This window comes from Triturus cristatus, chromosome 9 (assembly GCF_964204655.1).
Source record: "Triturus cristatus chromosome 9, aTriCri1.1, whole genome shotgun sequence".
Classification (NCBI taxonomy): Eukaryota; Metazoa; Chordata; class Amphibia; order Caudata; family Salamandridae; genus Triturus; species Triturus cristatus.
This window is the reverse complement of record NC_140592.1, coordinates 1,228,068,357-1,228,090,614: the sequence shown is the minus strand read 5'-3', so window position 1 is coordinate 1,228,090,614 and position 22,258 is coordinate 1,228,068,357. Positions and strand designations below refer to the sequence as shown.

The following is a 22,258-nucleotide window of genomic DNA, read 5'->3' as shown; positions in this document are numbered from 1 at the left end:
AGGATGACTTCCTATCCGCGAGGGAGGCTCCTTGGACAGACCTGGCACCCACAATAATGGAGGAGTAAAGCATCATGGCTCTCCGGATGGGTACAGAGCACAAGGGGCTGTGGGACAATGAACGCACGCTAGGCGCTAGCCTTTTGGGATTCTTAGCCAGCTGTCTGTAAGCATTTATGAGACAGCAGCACAGGAGACACTGGCTGTAGAGCAGGTGTCTGGAACACTTGATGAAATTGTGGGGAAGGGCACATTGAAAACAAGTCAGATGCCTGAAAGATTTGTAGCATGGCAGAGCCGGGGCCACTGAGCACATGTCTGGTGCCTGCAAGACCTGGCTGAATAAGGGAGAATTTGGCACTGAATGTATATCAAGTATCTGGAAGCATCCTGTGATAGCGGGGCGGGGCCACTGAGCGCAGGTACCTCTGACTCAATACAATATTACTGAGTGGGCAGACCAGGTGCCTTTACAATTTGGTGATGTAGCAGGGTAGTGGATACTGAGTGTAGGCCTGGTGCCTCTAAAGCCTGGTGAGGTGGCGAGCAAACAACATTCAGTGCAGACAAGGTGCCTTATGACTTGGTGAGATAGTGAGCAGAGAACATTCAGTGCTGGCAAGGTGCCTGTATGACATGGTGAGATAGAGAGCAGAAAACACTCAATGCTGGCAAGGTGCCTGTATGACTTGGTGAGATAGCGAGCAGAAAACATTCAGTGCTGGCAAGGTGCCTTATGACTTGGTGAGATAGCGAGCAGAGAACACTCAGTGCCGGCAAGGTGCCTTATGACTTGGTGAGATAGCGAGCAGAAAACATTTAGTGCTTGCAAGGTGCCTTAAGACTTGGTGAGATAGCGAGCAAAGAACATTCAGTGCTGGCAAGGTGCCTTATGATTTGGTAAGACAGCGAGCAGAGAACAATCAGTGCTGGCAAGGTGCCTTATGACTTGGTGAGATAGCGAGCAGAGAACATTCAGTGCCGGCAAGTGCCTAATGACTTGGTGAGATAGCGAGCAGAGAACAATCAGTGCTGGCAAGGTGCCTTATGACTTGGTGAGATAGCAAGCAGAGAACATTCAGTGCCGGCAAGTGCCTAATGACTTGGTGAGATAGCGAGCAGAAAACATTCAGTGCTGGCAAGGTGCCTTATGACTTGGTGAGGTGGCGAGCAGAAAACATTCAGTGCTGGCAAGGTGCCTTATGACTTGGTGAGATAGCGAGCAGAAAACATTTAGTGCTTGCAAGGTGCCTTAAGACTTGGTGAGATAGCGAGCAAAGAACATTCAGTGCTGGCAAGGTGCCTTATGATTTGGTAAGACAGCGAGCAGAAAACAATCAGTGCTGGCAAGGTGCCTTATGACTTGGTGAGATAGCGAGCAGAGAACATTCAGTGCCGGCAAGTGCCTAATGACTTGGTGAGATAGCGAGCTGAAAACATTCAGTGCTGGCAAGGTGCCTTATGACTTGGTGAGGTGGCGAGCAGAAAACATTCAGTGCTGGCAAGGTGCCTGTATGACTTGGTGAGATAGCGAGCAGAAAACATTCAGTGCTGGCAAGGTGCCTTATGACTTGGTGAGGTGGCGAGCAGAAAACATTCAGTGCTGGCAAGGTGCCTTATGACTTGGTGAGATAGCGAGCAGAAAACATTTAGTGCTGGCAAGGTGCCTTAAGACTTGGTGAGATAGCGAGCAGAGAACATTCAGTGCTGGCAAGGTGCCTTATGACTTGGTGAGATAGCGAGCAGAAAACATTCAGTGCTGGCAAGGTGCCTTATGACTTGGTCAGGTGGCGAGCAGAAAACATTCAGTGCTGGCAAGGTGCCTGTATGACTTGGTGAGATAGCGAGCAGAAAACATTCAGTGCTGGCAAGGTGCCTTCTGACTTGGTGAGATAGCGAGCAGAAAACATTCAGTGCTGGCAAGATGCCTTATGACTTGGTGAGGTGGCGAGCAGAAAACATTTAGTGCTTGCAAGGTGCCTTAAGACTTGGTGAGATAGCGAGCAAAGAACATTCAGTGCTGGCAAGGTGCCTTATGATTTGGTAAGACAGCGAGCAGAGAACAATCAGTGCTGGCAAGGTGCCTTATGACTTGGTGAGATAGTGAGCAGAGAACATTCAGTGCTGGCAAGGTGCCTTATGACTTGGTGAGATAGCAAGCAGAGAACATTCAGTGCCGGCAAGGTGCCTTATGACTTGGTGAGATAGCAAGCAGAGAACATTCAGTGCCGGCAAGTGCCTAATGACTTGGTGAGATAGCGAGCAGAGAACATTCAGTGCTGGCAAGGTGCCTTATGACTTGGTGAGATAGCGAGCAGAAAACATTTAGTGCTTGCAAGGTGTCCTAAGACTTGGTGAGATAGCGAGCAAAGAACATTCAGTGCCGGCAAGGTGCCTGTATGACTTGGTGAGATAGCGAGCAGAAAACATTCAGTGCTGGCAAGATGCCTTATGATTTGGTAAGACGGCGAGCGGAGAACAATCAGTGCTGGCAAGGTGCCTTATGACTTGGTGAGATAGCGAGCAGAAAACATTCAGTGCTGGCAAGGTGCCTTATGACTTGGTGAGGTGGCGAGCAAAGAACATTCAGTGCCGGCAAGGTGCCTTATGACTTGGTGAGATAGCGAGCAGAGAACACTCAGTGCCGGCAAGGTGCCTTATGACTTGGTGAGATAGCGAGCAAAGAACATTCAGTGCTGGCAAGGTGCCTGTATGACTTGGTGAGATAGCGGGCAAAGAACATTCAGTGCCAGCAAGGTGCCTTATGATTTGGTGAAATAGCGGGCAAAGAACATTCAGTGCCAGCAAGGTGCCTTATGATTTGGTGAGATAGCGGGCAAAGAACATTTAGTGCTGGCAAGATGCCTGTATGACTTGGTGAGATAGCGAGCAGAAAACATTCAGTGCTGGCAAGGTGCCTTATGACTTGGTGAGATAGCGAGCAGAAAACATTCAGTGCCGGCAAGGTGCCTTATGATTTGGTGAGATAGCGGGCAAAGAACATTTAGTGCTGGCAAGGTGCCTTATGACTTGCTGAGATAGCGAGCAGAAAACATTCAATGCTGGCAAGGTGCCTGTATGACTTGGTGAGATAGCGAGCAGAAAACATTCAGTGCTGGCAAGGTGCCTTATGACTTGGTGAGATAGCGAGCAGAAAAGATTTAGTGCTTGCAAGGTGTCCTAAGACTTGGTGAGATAGCGAGCAAAGAACATTCAGTGCCGGCAAGGTGCCTGTATGACTTGGTGAGATAGCGAGCAGAAAACATTCAGTGCTGGCAAGATGCCTTATGATTTGGTAAGACGGCGAGCGGAGAACAATCAGTGCTGGCAAGGTGCCTTATGACTTGGTGAGATAGCGAGCAGAAAACATTCAGTGCTGGCAAGGTGCCTTATGACTTGGTGAGGTGGCGAGCAAAGAACATTCAGTGCCGGCAAGGTGCCTTATGACTTGGTGAGATAGCGAGCAGAGAACACTCAGTGCCGGCAAGGTGCCTTATGACTTGGTGAGATAGCGAGCAAAGAACATTCAGTGCTGGCAAGGTGCCTGTATGACTTGGTGAGATAGCGGGCAAAGAACATTCAGTGCCAGCAAGGTGCCTTATGATTTGGTGAAATAGCGGGCAAAGAACATTCAGTGCCAGCAAGGTGCCTTATGATTTGGTGAGATAGCGGGCAAAGAACATTTAGTGCTGGCAAGATGCCTGTATGACTTGGTGAGATAGCGAGCAGAAAACATTCAGTGCTGGCAAGGTGCCTTATGACTTGGTGAGATAGCGAGCAGAAAACATTCAGTGCCGGCAAGGTGCCTTATGATTTGGTGAGATAGCGGGCAAAGAACATTTAGTGCTGGCAAGGTGCCTTATGACTTGCTGAGATAGCGAGCAGAAAACATTCAATGCTGGCAAGGTGCCTGTATGACTTGGTGAGATAGCGAGCAGAAAACATTCAGTGCTGGCACGGTGCCTTATGACTTGGTGAGATAGCGAGCAGAGAACACTCAGTGCCGGCAAGGTTCCCTTATGTCATGGTGAGATAGTGAGCAGAGAACATTCAGTGCTGGCAAGGTGCCTTATGATTTGTTGAGACGGCGAGCAAAGAACATTCAGTGCTGGCAAGGTGCCTTATGACTTGGTGAGATAGTCAGCAAAGGACATTCAGTGCTGGCAAGGTGCCTTATGACTTGGTGAGATAGCGAGCAGAAAACACTCAATGCTGGCAAGGTGCCTGTATGACTTGGTGAGATAGCGGGCAAAGAACATTCAGTGCCAGCAAGGTGCCTTATGACTTGGTGAGATAGCGAGCAGAAAACACTCAATGCTGGCAAGGTGCCTGTATGACTTGGTGAGATAGCGAGCAGAAAACATTCAGTGCTGGCAAGGCGCCTTATGACTTGGTGAGATAGCGAGCAGAGAACATTCAGTGCTGGCAAGGTGCCTTATGACTTGGTGAGGTGGCGAGCAGAAAACATTCAGTGCTGGCAAGGTGCCTGTATGACTTGGTGAGATAGCGAGCAGAAAACATTCAGTGCTGGCAAGGTGCCTGTATGACTTGGTGAGATAGCGAGCAGAAAACGTTCAGTGCTGGCAAGGTGCCTTATGACTTGGTGAGATAGCGAGCAGAAAACATTTAGTGCTTGCAAGGTGCCTTAAGACTTGGTGAGATAGCGAGCAGAAAACATTCAGTGCTGGCAAGATGCCTTATGACTTGGTGAGGTGGCGAGCAGAAAACATTTAGTGCTTGCAAGGTGCCTTAAGACTTGGTGAGATAGCGAGCAAAGAACATTCAGTGCTGGCAAGGTGCCTTATGATTTGGTAAGACAGCGAGCAGAGAACAATCAGTGCTGGCAAGGTGCCTTATGACTTGGTGAGATAGTGAGCAGAGAACATTCAGTGCTGGCAAGGTGCCTTATGACTTGGTGAGATAGCAAGCAGAGAACATTCAGTGCCGGCAAGGTGCCTTATGACTTGGTGAGATAGCAAGCAGAGAACATTCAGTGCCGGCAAGTGCCTAATGACTTGGTGAGATAGCGAGCAGAGAACATTCAGTGCTGGCAAGGTGCCTTATGATTTGTTGAGACGGCGAGCAAAGAACATTCAGTGCTGGCAAGGTGCCTTATGACTTGGTGAGATAGAGAGCAGAGAACATTTAGTGCTGGCAATGTGCCTTATGACTTGGTGAGATAGCAAGCAGAGAACATTCAGTGCCTGCAAGTGCCTAATGACTTGGTGAGATAGTGAGCAGAAAACATTCAATGCTAGCAAGGTGCACTATGATTTGGTGAGATAGCGAGCAGAGAACATTCGGTGCCGGCAAGGTGCCTGTATGACTTGGTGAGATAGCGAGCAGAAAACATTTAGTGCTTGCAAGGTGCCTTAAGACTTGGTGAGATAGCGAGCAGAAAACATTCAGTGCTGGCAAGGTGCCTTTATGACTTGGTGAGATAGCGAGCAGAAAACATTCAGTGCTGGCAAGATGCCTTATGACTTGGTGAGGTGGCGAGCAGAAAACATTTAGTGCTTGCAAGGTGCCTTAAGACTTGGTGAGATAGCGAGCAAAGAACATTCAGTGCTGGCAAGGTGCCTTATGATTTGGTAAGACAGCGAGCAGAGAACAATCAGTGCTGGCAAGGTGCCTTATGACTTGGTGAGATAGCGAGCAGAAAACATTCAGTGCCGGCAAGGTGCCTTATGATTTGGTGCGATAGCAAGCAGAGAACATTCAGTGCCGGCAAGTGCCTAATGACTTGGTGAGATAGCGAGCAGAGAACATTCAGTGCTGGCAAGGTGCCTTATGATTTGTTGAGACGGCGAGCAAAGAACATTCAGTGCTGGCAAGGTGCCTTATGACTTGGTGAGATAGAGAGCAGAGAACATTTAGTGCTGGCAATGTGCCTTATGACTTGGTGAGATAGCAAGCAGAGAACATTCAGTGCCTGCAAGTGCCTAATGACTTGGTGAGATAGTGAGCAGAAAACATTCAATGCTAGCAAGGTGCACTATGATTTGGTGAGATAGCGAGCAGAGAACATTCGGTGCCGGCAAGGTGCCTGTATGACTTGGTGAGATAGCGAGCAGAAAACATTTAGTGCTTGCAAGGTGCCTTAAGACTTGGTGAGATAGCGAGCAGAAAACATTCAGTGCTGGCAAGGTGCCTTTATGACTTGGTGAGATAGCGAGCAGAAAACATTCAGTGCTGGCAAGATGCCTTATGACTTGGTGAGGTGGCGAGCAGAAAACATTTAGTGCTTGCAAGGTGCCTTAAGACTTGGTGAGATAGCGAGCAAAGAACATTCAGTGCTGGCAAGGTGCCTTATGATTTGGTAAGACAGCGAGCAGAGAACAATCAGTGCTGGCAAGGTGCCTTATGACTTGGTGAGATAGCGAGCAGAAAACATTCAGTGCCGGCAAGGTGCCTTATGATTTGGTGCGATAGCGGGCAAAGAACATTTAGTGCTGGCAAGGTGCCTTATGACTTGCTGAGATAGCGAGCAGAAAACATTCAATGCTGGCAAGATGCCTGTATGACTTGGTGAGATAGCGAGCAGAAAACATTCAGTGCTGGCAAGGTGCCTTATGACTTGGTGAGATAGCGAGCAGAAAACATTTAGTGCTTGCAAGGTGTCCTAAGACTTGGTGAGATAGCGAGCAAAGAACATTCAGTGCCGGCAAGGTGCCTGTATGACTTGGTGAGATAGCGAGCAGAAAACATTCAGTGCTGGCAAGATGCCTTATGATTTGGTAAGACGGCGAGCGGAGAACAATCAGTGCTGGCAAGGTGCCTTATGACTTGGTGAGATAGCGAGCAGAAAACATTCAGTGCTGGCAAGGTGCCTTATGACTTGGTGAGGTGGCGAGCAAAGAACATTCAGTGCCGGCAAGGTGCCTTATGACTTGGTGAGATAGCGAGCAGAGAACACTCAGTGCCGGCAAGGTGCCTTATGACTTGGTGAGATAGCGAGCAAAGAACATTCAGTGCTGGCAAGGTGCCTGTATGACTTGGTGAGATAGCGGGCAAAGAACATTCAGTGCCAGCAAGGTGCCTTATGATTTGGTGAAATAGCGGGCAAAGAACATTCAGTGCCAGCAAGGTGCCTTATGATTTGGTGAGATAGCGGGCAAAGAACATTTAGTGCTGGCAAGATGCCTGTATGACTTGGTGAGATAGCGAGCAGAAAACATTCAGTGCTGGCAAGGTGCCTTATGACTTGGTGAGATAGCGAGCAGAAAACATTCAGTGCCGGCAAGGTGCCTTATGATTTGGTGAGATAGCGGGCAAAGAACATTTAGTGCTGGCAAGGTGCCTTATGACTTGCTGAGATAGCGAGCAGAAAACATTCAATGCTGGCAAGGTGCCTGTATGACTTGGTGAGATAGCGAGCAGAAAACATTCAGTGCTGGCAAGGTGCCTTATGACTTGGTGAGATAGCGAGCAGAGAACACTCAGTGCCGGCAAGGTTCCCTTATGTCATGGTGAGATAGTGAGCAGAGAACATTCAGTGCTGGCAAGGTGCCTTATGATTTGTTGAGACGGCGAGCAAAGAACATTCAGTGCTGGCAAGGTGCCTTATGACTTGGTGAGATAGCAAGCAGAGAACATTCAGTGCCTGCAAGTGCCTAATGACTTGGTGAGATAGTGAGCAGAAAACATTCAATGCTAGCAAGGTGCACTATGATTTGGTGAGATAGCGAGCAGAGAACATTCGGTGCCGGCAAGGTGCCTGTATGACTTGGTGAGATAGCGAACAGAAAACATTCCGTGCTGGCAAGGTGCCTTATGATTTGGTGAGATAGCGGGCAAAGAACATTTAGTGCTGGCAAGGTGCCTTATGACTTGCTGAGATAGCGAGCAGAAAACATTCAATGCTGGCAAGGTGCCTGTATGACTTGGTGAGATAGCGAGCAGAAAACATTCAGTGCTGGCAAGGTGCCTTATGACTTGGTGAGATAGCGAGCAGAGAACACTCAGTGCCGGCAAGGTTCCCTTATGTCATGGTGAGATAGTGAGCAGAGAACATTCAGTGCTGGCAAGGTGCCTTATGATTTGTTGAGACGGCGAGCAAAGAACATTCAGTGCTGGCAAGGTGCCTTATGACTTGGTGAGATAGAGAGCAGAGAACATTTAGTGCTGGCAATGTGCCTTATGACTTGGTGAGATAGCAAGCAGAGAACATTCAGTGCCTGCAAGTGCCTAATGACTTGGTGAGATAGTGAGCAGAAAACATTCAATGCTAGCAAGGTGCACTATGATTTGGTGAGATAGCGAGCAGAGAACATTCGGTGCCGGCAAGGTGCCTGTATGACTTGGTGAGATAGCGAACAGAAAACATTCCGTGCTGGCAAGGTGCCTTATGATTTGGTAAGACGGCGAGCGGAGAACAATCAGTGCTGGCAAGGTGCCTTATGACTTGGTGAGATAGCGAGCAGAGAACATTCAGTGCTGGCAAGGTGCCTTATGACTTGCTGAGGTGGCGAGCAAAGAACATTCAGTGACGGCAAGGTGCCTTATGACTTGGTTAGATAGCGAGCAGAGAACATTCAGTGCCGGCAAGGTGCCTGTATGACTTGGTGAGATAGCGAGCAGAAAACATTCAGTGCTGGCAAGGTGCCTGTATGACTTGGTGAGATAGCGGGCAAAGAACATTCAGTGCCAGCAAGGTGCCTTATGACTTGGTGAGATAGTCAGCAAAGGACATTCAGTGCTGGTAAGGTGCCTTATGACTTGGTGAGATAGCGAGCAGAAAACACTCAATGCTGGCAAGGTGCCTGTATGACTTGGTGAGATAGCGGGCAAAGAACATTCAGTGCCAGCAAGGTGCCTTATGACTTGGTGAGATAGCGAGCAGAAAACACTCAATGCTGGCAAGGTGCCTGTATGACTTGGTGAGATAGCGAGCAGAAAACATTCAGTGCTGGCAAGGCGCCTTATGACTTGGTGAGATAGCGAGCAGAGAACATTCAGTGCTGGCAAGGTGCCTTATGACTTGGTGAGGTGGTGAGCAGAAAACATTCAGTGCTGGCAAGGTGCCTGTATGACTTGGTGAGATAGCGAGCAGAAAACATTCAGTGCTGGCAAGGTGCCTGTATGACTTGGTGAGATAGCGAGCAGAAAACATTCAGTGCTGGCAAGGTGCCTTAGGACTTGGTGAGATAGCGAGCAGAAAACATTTAGTGCTTGCAAGGTGCCTTAAGACTTGGTGAGATAGCGAGCAGAAAACATTCAGTGCTGGCAAGGTGCCTGTATGACTTGGTGAGATAGCGAGCAGAAAACATTCAGTGCTGGCAAGATGCCTTATGACTTGGTGAGGTGGCGAGCAGAAAACATTTAGTGCTTGCAAGGTGCCTTAAGACTTGGTGAGATAGCGAGCAAAGAACATTCAGTGCTGGCAAGGTGCCTTATGATTTGGTAAGACAGCGAGCAGAGAACAATCAGTGCTGGCAAGGTGCCTTATGACTTGGTGAGATAGTGAGCAGAGAACATTCAGTGCTGGCAAGGTGCCTTATGACTTGGTGAGATAGCAAGCAGAGAACATTCAGTGCCGGCAAGGTGCCTTATGACTTGGTGAGATAGCAAGCAGAGAACATTCAGTGCCGGCAAGTGCCTAATGACTTGGTGAGATAGCGAGCAGAGAACATTCAGTGCTGGCAAGGTGCCTTATGACTTGGTGAGATAGCGAGCAGAAAACATTTAGTGCTTGCAAGGTGTCCTAAGACTTGGTGAGATAGCGAGCAAAGAACATTCAGTGCCGGCAAGGTGCCTGTATGACTTGGTGAGATAGCGAGCAGAAAACATTCAGTGCTGGCAAGATGCCTTATCATTTGGTAAGACGGCGAGCGGAGAACAATCAGTGCTGGCAAGGTGCCTTATGACTTGGTGAGATAGCGAGCAGAAAACATTCAGTGCTGGAAAGGTGCCTTATGACTTGGTGAGGTGGCGAGCAAAGAACATTCAGTGCCGGCAAGGTGCCTTATGACTTGGTGAGATAGCGAGCAGAGAACACTCAGTGCCGGCAAGGTGCCTTATGACTTGGTGAGATAGCGAGCAAAGAACATTCAGTGCTGGCAAGGTGCCTGTATGACTTGGTGAGATAGCGGGCAAAGAACATTCAGTGCCAGCAAGGTGCCTTATGATTTGGTGAAATAGCGGGCAAAGAACATTCAGTGCCAGCAAGGTGCCTTATGATTTGGTGAGATAGCGGGCAAAGAACATTTAGTGCTGGCAAGATGCCTGTATGACTTGGTGAGATAGCGAGCAGAAAACATTCAGTGCTGGCAAGGTGCCTTATGACTTGGTGAGATAGCGAGCAGAAAACATTCAGTGCCGGCAAGGTGCCTTATGATTTGGTGAGATAGCGGGCAAAGAACATTTAGTGCTGGCAAGGTGCCTTATGACTTGCTGAGATAGCGAGCAGAAAACATTCAATGCTGGCAAGGTGCCTGTATGACTTGGTGAGATAGCGAGCAGAAAACATTTAGTGCTTGCAAGGTGTCCTAAGACTTGGTGAGATAGCGAGCAAAGAACATTCAGTGCCGGCAAGGTGCCTGTGTGACTTGGTGAGATAGCGAGCAGAAAACATTCAGTGCTGGCAAGATGCCTTATGATTTGGTAAGACGGCGAGCGGAGAACAATCAGTGCTGGCAAGGTGCCTTAAGACTTGGTGAGATAGCGAGCAGAAAACATTCAGTGCTGGCAAGGTGCCTTATGACTTGGTGAGGTGGCGAGCAAAGAACATTCAGTGCCGGCAAGGTGCCTTATGACTTGGTGAGATAGCGAGCAGAGAACACTCAGTGCCGGCAAGGTGCCTTATGACTTGGTGAGATAGCGAGCAAAGAACATTCAGTGCTGGCAAGGTGCCTGTATGACTTGGTGAGATAGCGGGCAAAGAACATTCAGTGCCAGCAAGGTGCCTTATGATTTGGTGAAATAGCGGGCAAAGAACATTCAGTGCCAGCAAGGTGCCTTATGATTTGGTGAGATAGCGGGCAAAGAACATTTAGTGCTGGCAAGATGCCTGTATGACTTGGTGAGATAGCGAGCAGAAAACATTCAGTGCTGGCAAGGTGCCTTATGACTTGGTGAGATAGCGAGCAGAAAACATTCAGTGCCGGCAAGGTGCCTTATGATTTGGTGAGATAGCGGGCAAAGAACATTTAGTGCTGGCAAGGTGCCTTATGACTTGCTGAGATAGCGAGCAGAAAACATTCAATGCTGGCAAGGTGCCTGTATGACTTGGTGAGATAGCGAGCAGAAAACATTCAGTGCTGGCAAGGTGCCTTATGACTTGGTGAGATAGCGAGCAGAGAACACTCAGTGCCGGCAAGGTTCCCTTATGTCATGGTGAGATAGTGAGCAGAGAACATTCAGTGCTGGCAAGGTGCCTTATGATTTGTTGAGACGGCGAGCAAAGAACATTCAGTGCTGGCAAGGTGCCTTATGACTTGGTGAGATAGAGAGCAGAGAACATTTAGTGCTGGCAATGTGCCTTATGACTTGGTGAGATAGCAAGCAGAGAACATTCAGTGCCTGTAAGTGCCTAATGACTTGGTGAGATAGTGAGCAGAAAACATTCAATGCTAGCAAGGTGCACTATGATTTGGTGAGATAGCGAGCAGAGAACATTCGGTGCCGGCAAGGTGCCTGTATGACTTGGTGAGATAGCGAACAGAAAACATTCCGTGCTGGCAAGGTGCCTTATGATTTGGTAAGACGGCGAGCGGAGAACAATCAGTGCTGGCAAGGTGCCTTATGACTTGGTGAGATAGCGAGCAGAGAACATTCAGTGCTGGCAAGGTGCCTTATGACTTGGTGAGGTGGCGAGCAAAGAACATTCAGTGCCGGCAAGGTGCCTTATGACTTGGTTAGATAGCGAGCAGAGAACATTCAGTGCCGGCAAGGTGCCTGTATGACTTGGTGAGATAGCGAGCAGAAAACATTCAGTGCTGGCAAGGTGCCTGTATGACTTGGTGAGATAGCGGGCAAAGAACATTCAGTGCCAGCAAGGTGCCTTATGACTTGGTGAGATAGTCAGCAAAGGACATTCAGTGCTGGCAAGGTGCCTTATGACTTGGTGAGATAGCGAGCAGAAAACACTCAATGCTGGCAAGGTGCCTGTATGACTTGGTGAGATAGCGGGCAAAGAACATTCAGTGCCAGCAAGGTGCCTTATGACTTGGTGAGATAGCGAGCAGAAAACACTCAATGCTGGCAAGGTGCCTGTATGACTTGGTGAGATAGCGAGCAGAAAACATTCAGTGCTGGCAAGGCGCCTTATGACTTGGTGAGATAGCGAGCAGAGAACATTCAGTGCTGGCAAGGTGCCTTATGACTTGGTGAGGTGGCGAGCAGAAAACATTCAGTGCTGGCAAGGTGCCTGTATGACTTGGTGAGATAGCGAGCAGAAAACATTCAGTGCTGGCAAGGTGCCTGTATGACTTGGTGAGATAGCGAGCAGAAAACATTCAGTGCTGGCAAGGTGCCTTATGACTTGGTGAGATAGCGAGCAGAAAACATTTAGTGCTTGCAAGGTGCCTTAAGACTTGGTGAGATAGCGAGCAGAAAACATTCAGTGCTGGCAAGGTGCCTGTATGACTTGGTGAGATAGCGAGCAGAAAACATTCAGTGCTGGCAAGATGCCTTATGACTTGGTGAGGTGGCGAGCAGAAAACATTTAGTGCTTGCAAGGTGCCTTAAGACTTGGTGAGATAGCGAGCAAAGAACATTCAGTGCTGGCAAGGTGCCTTATGATTTGGTAAGACAGCGAGCAGAGAACAATCAGTGCTGGCAAGGTGCCTTATGACTTGGTGAGATAGTGAGCAGAGAACATTCAGTGCTGGCAAGGTGCCTTATGACTTGGTGAGATAGCAAGCAGAGAACATTCAGTGCCGGCAAGGTGCCTTATGACTTGGTGAGATAGCAAGCAGAGAACATTCAGTGCCGGCAAGTGCCTAATGACTTGGTGAGATAGCGAGCAGAGAACATTCAGTGCTGGCAAGGTGCCTTATGACTTGGTGAGATAGCGAGCAGAAAACATTTAGAGCTTGCAAGGTGTCCTAAGACTTGGTGAGATAGCGAGCAAAGAACATTCAGTGCCGGCAAGGTGCCTGTATGACTTGGTGAGATAGCGAGCAGAAAACATTCAGTGCTGGCAAGATGCCTTATGATTTGGTAAGACGGCGAGCGGAGAACAATCAGTGCTGGCAAGGTGCCTTATGACTTGGTGAGATAGCGAGCAGAACACATTCAGTGCTGGCAAGGTGCCTTATGACTTGGTGAGGTGGCGAGCAAAGAACATTCAGTGCCGGCAAGGTGCCTTATGACTTGGTGAGATAGCGAGCAGAGAACACTCAGTGCCGGCAAGGTGCCTTATGACTTGGTGAGATAGCGAGCAAAGAACATTCAGTGCTGGCAAGGTGCCTGTATGACTTGGTGAGATAGCGGGCAAAGAACATTCAGTGCCAGCAAGGTGCCTTATGATTTGGTGAAATAGCGGGCAAAGAACATTCAGTGCCAGCAAGGTGCCTTATGATTTGGTGAGATAGCGGGCAAAGAACATTTAGTGCTGGCAAGATGCCTGTATGACTTGGTGAGATAGCGAGCAGAAAACATTCAGTGCTGGCAAGGTGCCTTATGATTTGGTGAGATAGCGGGCAAAGAACATTTAGTGCTGGCAAGGTGCCTTATGACTTGCTGAGATAGCGAGCAGAAAACATTCAATGCTGGCAAGGTGCCTGTATGACTTGGTGAGATAGCGAGCAGAGAACACTCAGTGCCGGCAAGGTTCCCTTATGTCATGGTGAGATAGTGAGCAGAGAACATTCAGTGCTGGCAAGGTGCCTTATGATTTGTTGAGACGGCGAGCAAAGAACATTCAGTGCTGGCAAGGTGCCTTATGACTTGGTGAGATAGAGAGCAGAGAACATTTAGTGCTGGCAATGTGCCTTATGACTTGGTGAGATAGCAAGCAGAGAACATTCAGTGCCGGCAAGTGCCTAATGACTTGGTGAGATAGTGAGCAGAAAACATTCAATGCTAGCAAGGTGCACTATGATTTGGTGAGATAGCGAGCTGAGAACATTCGGTGCCGGCAAGGTGCCTGTATGACTTGGTGAGATAGCGAGCAAAGAACATTCAGTGCTGGCAAGGCGCCTGTATGACTTGGTGAGATAGCGAGCAGAGAACATTCAGTGCAGGCAAGGTGCCTTATGATTTGGTTTGATGGCGAGCAGATGTCATTCACTGCCGACAAGGTGCCTGTACGACTTAGTGAGATAGGTAGCAGAAAACATTCAGTGCTGGCACGGTGCCTTATGATTTGGTGAGACGGCGAGCAGAGAACATTCAGTGCTGGCAAGGTGCCTTATGACTTGGTGAGACGGCAAGCAGAGAACATTCAGTGTTGGCAAGGTGCCTTATGATTTGATTTGATGGCGAGCAGAGAACATTCAGTGCAGCCAAGGTGCCTTATGATTTGGTTTGATGGCGAGCAGAGAACATTCAGTGCTGGCAAGGCGCCTTATGACTTGATGAGATAGTGAACAGAAATCATTCAGTGCCGGCAAGGTGCCTTATGATTTGGTGCGATAGGGAGCAGAAAACATTCGGTGCCGGCAAGGTGCCTTATGATTTGGCGAGATGGTGAGCAGAGAACATTCAGTGGCGGCGAGGTGCCTTATGATTTGGTGAGATGGTGAGCAGAGAACATTCAGTGCCGGCACGGTGCCTTATGATATCGCGAGATGGTGAGCATGCATGTTCTGTTGAGCTAGAACAGCAGTGAAACTTGAGTCCAGGCCATATGGCTGTAAGATTTGGTATGATGGTGAGTGAAAGACATTAAACACAGGCCAACTGCCTACAGGACTTTCTGAGATAGAGGGGCAATAGACACTGAGTGCAGGTCTGTACCTGGAAGGTCTGTACCTGGCCGTAGAAAGTGCCATCATGGACACTCGATGACTTTTTGAGATAGGTGGTTGGCAGACATTGAGTTCAGGGCAGATGGCTGTAACACTTGGTGGGACTGTGGGGAAGTGGGCTTTGAGTGCAGGCCAGTTGTCTGTAAGACTTAAGAAAGTACCGGGACAGTGCACACGGAGGACAAGCTAGGTGCATGCAACACTTGGTGAGATAGTAAGCAGGTGTCATTAAGTGCAGTCCAGGAGCCTTGAGACTTGGAGGGTTAGTGGGACATGGACATTGAGTGCAAGGGAGTTGTCTGAAAGGCTTAATAAAATAGTGGGACAATGCTCATCAAGGACACGCTAGGCACATGCGGGACTTGGTGAGATTGAAAGAAGGTGCCATTAGTTGCAGTCCAGGAACCTGTGAGACTTGGAAGTCTAGTGGGACGTGGACATTGAGTGCAGGTAGTTGTCCATATGAAAGGCTCAGTGCTCACCGGGACAGTGCTCACCGAGGACACGCTAGGCACATGCAAGGCTTGATGAGACTGAAAGATGGTGCCATTCGTTGCAGTCCATGGACCTGTGAGACTTGGAGGTCTAGTGGGATGTGGACATTGAGTGCAGGGTAGATGTCTAGATGAAAGGCTCAGTGTTCATTGGGATAGTGCTCACTGAGGATACGCTAGGCACATGCAAGACTTGGTAAGTCTGAAAGAAGGTGCCATTAGCTTCAGTCCAAGAGCCTTTGAGACTTGGAGTGAGAGTGGGACGTGGACATTGAGTGCAGGGGAGATGTCTATATCAGTGCTCACCGGGACAGTGCTCATCGAGGACACGCTAGGCACACGCGGGACTTGGTAAGATTGAAAGAAGATGGCATTAGTTGGAGTCCAGGAACCTGTGAGACTTGGAGGTCTAGTGGGATGAGGACATTGAGTGCAGGGTAGATGTCTATATGAAAGGCTCAGTGCTCACTGAGGACACACTAGGCATATGCAGGCTTGGTGAGACTGAAAGAAGGTGCCATTCGTTGCAGTCCATGGACCTGTGAGACTTGGAAGTCTAGTGGGACGTGGACATTGAGTGCAGGGTAGATGGCTGTATGAAAGGCTCAGTTCTCGCCAGGACAGTGCTCACTGAGGACACGCTAGGCACATGCAAGGCTTGGTAAGACTGTAAGAAGGTGCCATTAGCTGCAGTCCAGGAGGCTGTGAGACTTGAAGTGCGAATGCGACGTGGACATTGAGAGCAGAGTAATTGCCAGGCGGAGTTTGTGAAACAGTGGGATAGAGGAAATGCAGTGTTGGCCCAGTGACTGGTAGACCCGATGAGATAGTAGGAACTTAGGAAGTGGGACGGAGTGCAGGCCCAGTGCCTATAAGTCTTTGATACAAAGTGGCAGGACTGATGATAGATAGACAGTGAGAGGAGTGCCTCCCAGTCAGGTGCAAGACTTTGAGAATAACAAGATGGCAGCGTATTTCGCTGGGTCCATTATCCTATTGGATTCCCCTCTGTGGATGGATAATTCCCGCTCTCGGATTGGTTGGTGCCCATACAGTGAAGGCAATCAGTTGTGAGCTCCAAGGTAGAAAGGTTGGTGTTTGGGGAGTGTTTTGTGCCTGAAAGGATTTTAGGAAGAATGCAGAAGGGCTGCAGAGTGTCTGGGGAAGAACCAGGCTGAGGCAGGCCTCACGCGGATGATACTCTTAAAACCTTCCCTCTGTGTGGGGTGCTAGTGGGCGCCCAAAGACATGAGACTAGCTCTCAAGACTGAGCATTTACAACATGGAGGCGTTTCAAACAACGACCCCTCCTTACAATGACGGATGCTGACGAGACAGAGGTATCATGAGCTCACATTCTGGAGCGTCACCTCTCCCTCCAGTCACCGACCACCGTCCGCGCATGCGCCTCACTGCTTGTTTGCGGAGGGACACAAGGCGGGCTTTAGATTAAAGCTGTGGGAAAGACATCTTTGAGGATTGTTGTTTTCACATTGCTTTTATGGTTATTAATGTTTTTCAGTATTTGACGTGCTTGACAACATCCAGATCCCTCACCGACAAGCTTTCCTTTGACGTGGGTCTGCGGGAGAACTCAACAGGTGGGTATATTTGGTGTGATGCTGTTTGATGCTTTGACGTCTAATTGCTGTGCAACTGAACATTGAATCATAAATACACTGCCCAACAAAGTGTAGACGTGCTTCTCTGCCCTGCAATGTGATTATAAAGGCACCGCAAACCCTTTTATTACCTCCTCATCCTCCTTTCTTGTGCTGGTTACTCTGAGAGGGAGTCTCTGTAAAGATGACAGGAAACTTTAAAAGGTTCAGGTAAGTTTATTTCTTTCCTGCCCCAGACACATCCGGTTCCAATGGTGACCACCGAAATTTCATCTCTTAATACATCAACAAATGACAACGGTTGAGTGCTTGGGAGTGGTGTGACACGCAGTGCAAATGGTATAACATGGAATGTTTTGCATCACAATAGTAAAGGAGCACCTATTTTATATCATTACAACAGCCTCACTCCAGACTCTTTGTTCCTTCTGCAAAAAAAGCTTCAATTTTAAGCTCTGCCCCTTATGACTATGAAAGGATACCTTGACCCGCCCACTTGTGTCTGTCTCCATCTGAAGTTGGGTTGCTCTTTCTGTAGGCAGCAGTCTGCTACCAGGTACGGGTTTCTTTCTTACTTTCTGCTCGTCTTTAGCAAGAGGGGTGTTGCATGTCAGGGTTCCTCACATGCCTAGGCACTAGCTGGGACAGAGCTCTTCTTCTCTACTGGGCTCTCCTGGCCTGAGACTGGCCCTGCACCAGCGGACATCCGTGCTGTTTGAGCTGACTTTGGGAGGATGTTTGCAAACTCTTCCTGGACCCTTGAGCAGGCCCGGTGCTTTGTTAACTCAGAGCCTGGGATCACTTTCCTTCGTTCCAGGTTTTTAGGACTTCACATCATCGGTTCCTTTCTTTCACCTCCCTTCTCCTGGGCAGAGTTAATGATCTTCCTGTATTGTGTGGAAGGGGAAATTTTTGCCTACAATATTCCTATAGCAGCTGTGGCATTACTGCAGGGGCCAGTTTCAGAGTCTCTAGTGGAGTCTTGGTTCCTGAACTTCATCTCTTTTTCATAACGGCTTCCTGTAGTCACACTGGTAGGATAGGGTTTAGCGTACTCAGTGGTTGATTCTGGTGCATGCAGGACTTGGTTATTCATGGGATTTGTGTCACAGAGGCAGCATCTCATTGGATCTGCCATGGGATTTGTTCTTCATCCAAGCTCTGTTTGGTCCACTGGGCCCCCTCAGTGTGTCTTCCTGTTTCCTTATCTTGCTGGGTTCTCTTTAACCGTGAGAGCCGGTTTTTGGTGGACTTCCTCTTTTTCTATCTTGGGAGTCTTCTTTCCTACTTGGGCTTGGGAGTTTGGAGATCTGTCGCTCTATATTTGAGCACGTTCTGTGATCCCATCTGGTTTCTAATCATCGGGGTGCACTCAATACATAGTTCTACTTAAAGATATATTCAATTATGTGGTGTTTGAAGGATTGCTCTAAGTTCAGTAGTTTCAAAAAAAATTCAAACACTTTATGCTCCTCTATCTTTGGTTTGGGAGTCTGCTTCTAGTCCGTTCCCTCTCAGTGTGTCTTAAGGTTTCTCAAATAAAAGAACATTTATAGTAATCTGAAAATAACATGTCCTCGTTTTTTTGTTTTTTTACATTGGGTAAGTCTTACTTGTACTGTTCTGTACACTTCATGCTCTAGGAGTTTGCTTGTTTTTTTTCTTTCTCCTGATCCCGCTCTCCTCTCGGCTATGCAGTGTACAGTTGGCATTCTTTCTGCAGCAGTCACTTTGGCAATCCTGTATTTCACTTGTTGGACTCTGGCTCTGATGGCTTAGATTGCGGCTTCTGGTATAGTGGTCACTTTTTGGCTTTTGGTCATTGAGGCACATACACTTGAGCTTCATCCTCGTGGGATTGCTTTACTGAGTTCTGCTTTATGAAGCTTTGGTAATCTTTTTGTCTGGAATTGAGTCGCTATTGCTGGTTCTGATGCTTCTTGGTCAGAGGAATAGCTTTGTGGCAGGATTCAGGCCTTAGAGTACTTTGGTGTGTTCCATGTGTCCATCTAGCTCTAGTTGCAGATCCTGGCTCTACATTGTCTGTCCTGGCCATCTTTCTCCCTAAACTGCAGATCGCAGTCTCTTTCCCCAGCCCGGTTCTCATTGTGTACCTTTTAATGAGATGCTTGCTGAGGGCTCTCGGTGTGACAAGGCTTGTAAATTACTTCTTTGCAGCTGTGTACTGCCTTTGCACAACCCTTCATTTGCACCTTCTTTGTGAATTTTTCTTATTCATGTAGACCTCTGTGGACGAGGAGTGGTCTCAATGCTGTACACCCCACTACAGTCCACTCATATCCTATGACCAGTCTCTTAACCAACTACAAAGATGGTTCTACAAGCTTCTGACCAAACATGGTGACCTGACACTTTGCAAGGTGCAGTGAGAAAAAAGCATCTCGTCACTGCACAACCCATTCAGCACACTTGTAAATCATACCTGAACGAACACCTATTTTTCAGCTGACGACCAATCGGGGGAGTGCCTATTTTTCGTTGCGCCTAACAGGCAAAATGCATATTAACCTGTCTGCTTACCAAGCTGAGATTATTAGTCAGTCAGCACACAGAGTCAGTGAAAGCACTGCAGGAGATGCAGAGAAAATAGAGGGCCATGGTTTTGACAGCACTGACTACCGCTGCTTAGTTTAAAACCTGTAGTTGAATGCTACCTGTCCGCCTCAAAGTCACCTTTGTTTTCAGTTTTCATTCTGTGCACACAAAAAGGATGTGACACTTTGATTTTCCTGTCTTCTAACAGAAATCCCTTTCCAATAGTAGGGCTTTGTGTCAAGGGCAGACTTTATCGGGCACCCTCTGTTCATGTGAATCATGTCATTGTGCAAGGCCACCGTTTAATTAAATTGGTCACCCTATCCTATTTGTTATGAAAGCTCATCAGCTTATTAGTACAGTGGTCTTCTTTACTGCACTAATGATGTCTAGCGACAGCTAGGAGAGTAGGCAATACTCGATATGAATCAGTAAGTGGCCAGGAAGGGGGGAGGTTTGCATTGTTTAGAGTACAGTACTTTCAGGATCCTAGCTAGGCACAGACTGACTGAACGGCCCTGGTAGCAACTGACTTTGAAAGGATATTATCATTTTACTGGAGGACAAACATAATCAGAAGGGGAAGAAGAAAACGCAAGAACCACATTGTTTTGACCTAAGACGTCCAAGTCTCTTTCGTTCAAGCCGTCAGAGACCGGTCCAGGTTAGCTTTAGGGCCTGATTTAGATTTCGGTGGATGGGTTACTCCATCACAACGGTGACAGATATCCCGCCTACTGAAATTTAAATCCCTTAGTACATTACGGGCTTTATATTTCGTCGGACAGGATATCTATTACCGTTGTGACGGAGTAACCCATCCGCCAAAATCTAAATCAAGCCCTTTTTGCCGACTTAGTTGGTGGCTTATGTCACCTGTAGTCCTGAGACCCTGGGCACTTAACAAAGTCAACAGTGATCAGCTTACAAGAGACAACCGTGTCGTCAAAGGGACAATTATCAATATACCTCTAATATTTATGAACCTACAGGTATCAAGCCTATTATAGCCATGGCCAATCCGACACATCATACACCAAACCACAGTCCCAAAAACGTTAAGAGACCCAACAAGTACAGAACATGACCAGTTTAAAAACCTTTACTCCTCGGTTCTACCTTTCTCACCTCCTGAGCCCCTCATCATTCTGTACTAGTAGGGGACAGGATCCAAACATTCTTTCCAGCATGGCAACATGTTATAAATGTAGGCTGGGTTCTGGACATTGTCCTGTACAGGGCTGGGCAAGAAACAGATGCCTGGACATGGGAAGCATGGAGGAATATTTGAGGGGCCTAGACCTCCCATCACTCCAACAAGAAGATAAAGACTTTCTCAATGCGCCAGTAGAACTAGTTGAGATAACTCAAGCAATAAATTCGCTAAAAAAAGGTAAAGCTGCCGGCCCCGATTCTATTCCCAACGAGATCTATAACACTCTTAAAGATGAATTGGCCCCAGTTCTCCTCCAGTTATTTAATGCATCTTTTTTAAATGGAGACAATACTCCCTCTTCATGGGATGAAGCAACTATCATAGTCCTCCTAAAACCGAACAAAAATCCACGTGAGTGCGAATCATATCGCCCAATATCACTTTTAAACTCGGACCACAAAATCTATTCGCAGATTATCACAAAAAGATTAAATAAAGTGTTAGATCCACTTATTCATCAGGACCAAAAGGGCTTCATGAAAGGGAGGCAGTTGAGCCAATTAACTTACGATCTTATTGGGGCAATCGACCTGGCACAAACATATAAAGTTCCCTTGGCGGTTATGACATTCGATGCCGCCAAGGCATTTGACCGGGTCGATTGGTCATTCCTATTTAAAACTCTACAACGCTTCGATCTCGGGGATAGATGTATATCAGCAATAAAGGCTTTATATAAGAACCCTTCAGCTAAAATATTGATTAATGGGAACTTAACTAGAGCAATACGTATTGGGAGAGGAACGAGACAGGGTTGTCCCCTGTCACCGATACTCTTTAATATGTACATTGAACCGTTAGCATACAATCTAAGATCGTCTCAGAACATCATTTCCTTTAATTGCAATGGGTGGGAAAAAAGAATAGGCCTGTATGCAGACGACTTAATTATATTCTCTGGTAATTTGGAAAAATCATATGGGGGGATATGGCAGGAATTAGAGAACTTTGGAAAGGTTTTGGGCTATCTTCTCAATCATCAAAAAACAGAACTCATGAAGTGGCATATGGATTTTGAGAGCCCCTACGAAAAAAAGGAGATAAGATATTTAGGAATTCAGATCGTGCATGATATCAATTAAATATCAAAAGTTAATTTTGATAAAACAACTAAAGAAATAACCTCCCAGTTACAATCATGGGGAATGCTTTCTCTCTCTTTTTTGGGTAAATCTAATATTATTAAAATGTCCATTATTCCAAAATTCACTTTCTTATTCAACGCTATCCCTCTAGAGTTCCCAAAAAGGTGGTTTGGGAAAGTTCAAGGGCTTCTCTCAAGGTTTATATGGGCTAACAAATGTCCGAGGATTGCACGAAATAAACTCAGGAAAAAAAAGGAGTACGGAGGAATTGCCAGTCCCGACCTCTATTTGTACATGTGTGCATTCCAATTAAAAATTTTTCGTCAACTTATGTTAGAAGATTGTATGTTTTCTCCTTTCTTTAAAGCCCTTA

At 47.5% G+C, this 22,258-nt stretch overlaps 1 protein-coding gene across 4 annotated transcripts in view; it reads left to right on the top strand.

Moving 5' to 3' along the window:
- RYR3 (ryanodine receptor 3) overlaps positions 1-22,258 on the top strand; it is a 2,047,168-nt gene that overhangs the window by 509,865 nt on the left and 1,515,045 nt on the right. For all 4 annotated transcript variants that reach the window (XM_085627314.1, XM_085627313.1, XM_085627312.1 and 1 more), the window contains one exon: positions 16,929-17,007. In XM_085627314.1, the coding sequence (XP_085483440.1) occupies positions 16,929-17,007 (79 nt within the window). The remainder of the gene's footprint in view (positions 1-16,928; positions 17,008-22,258) is intronic.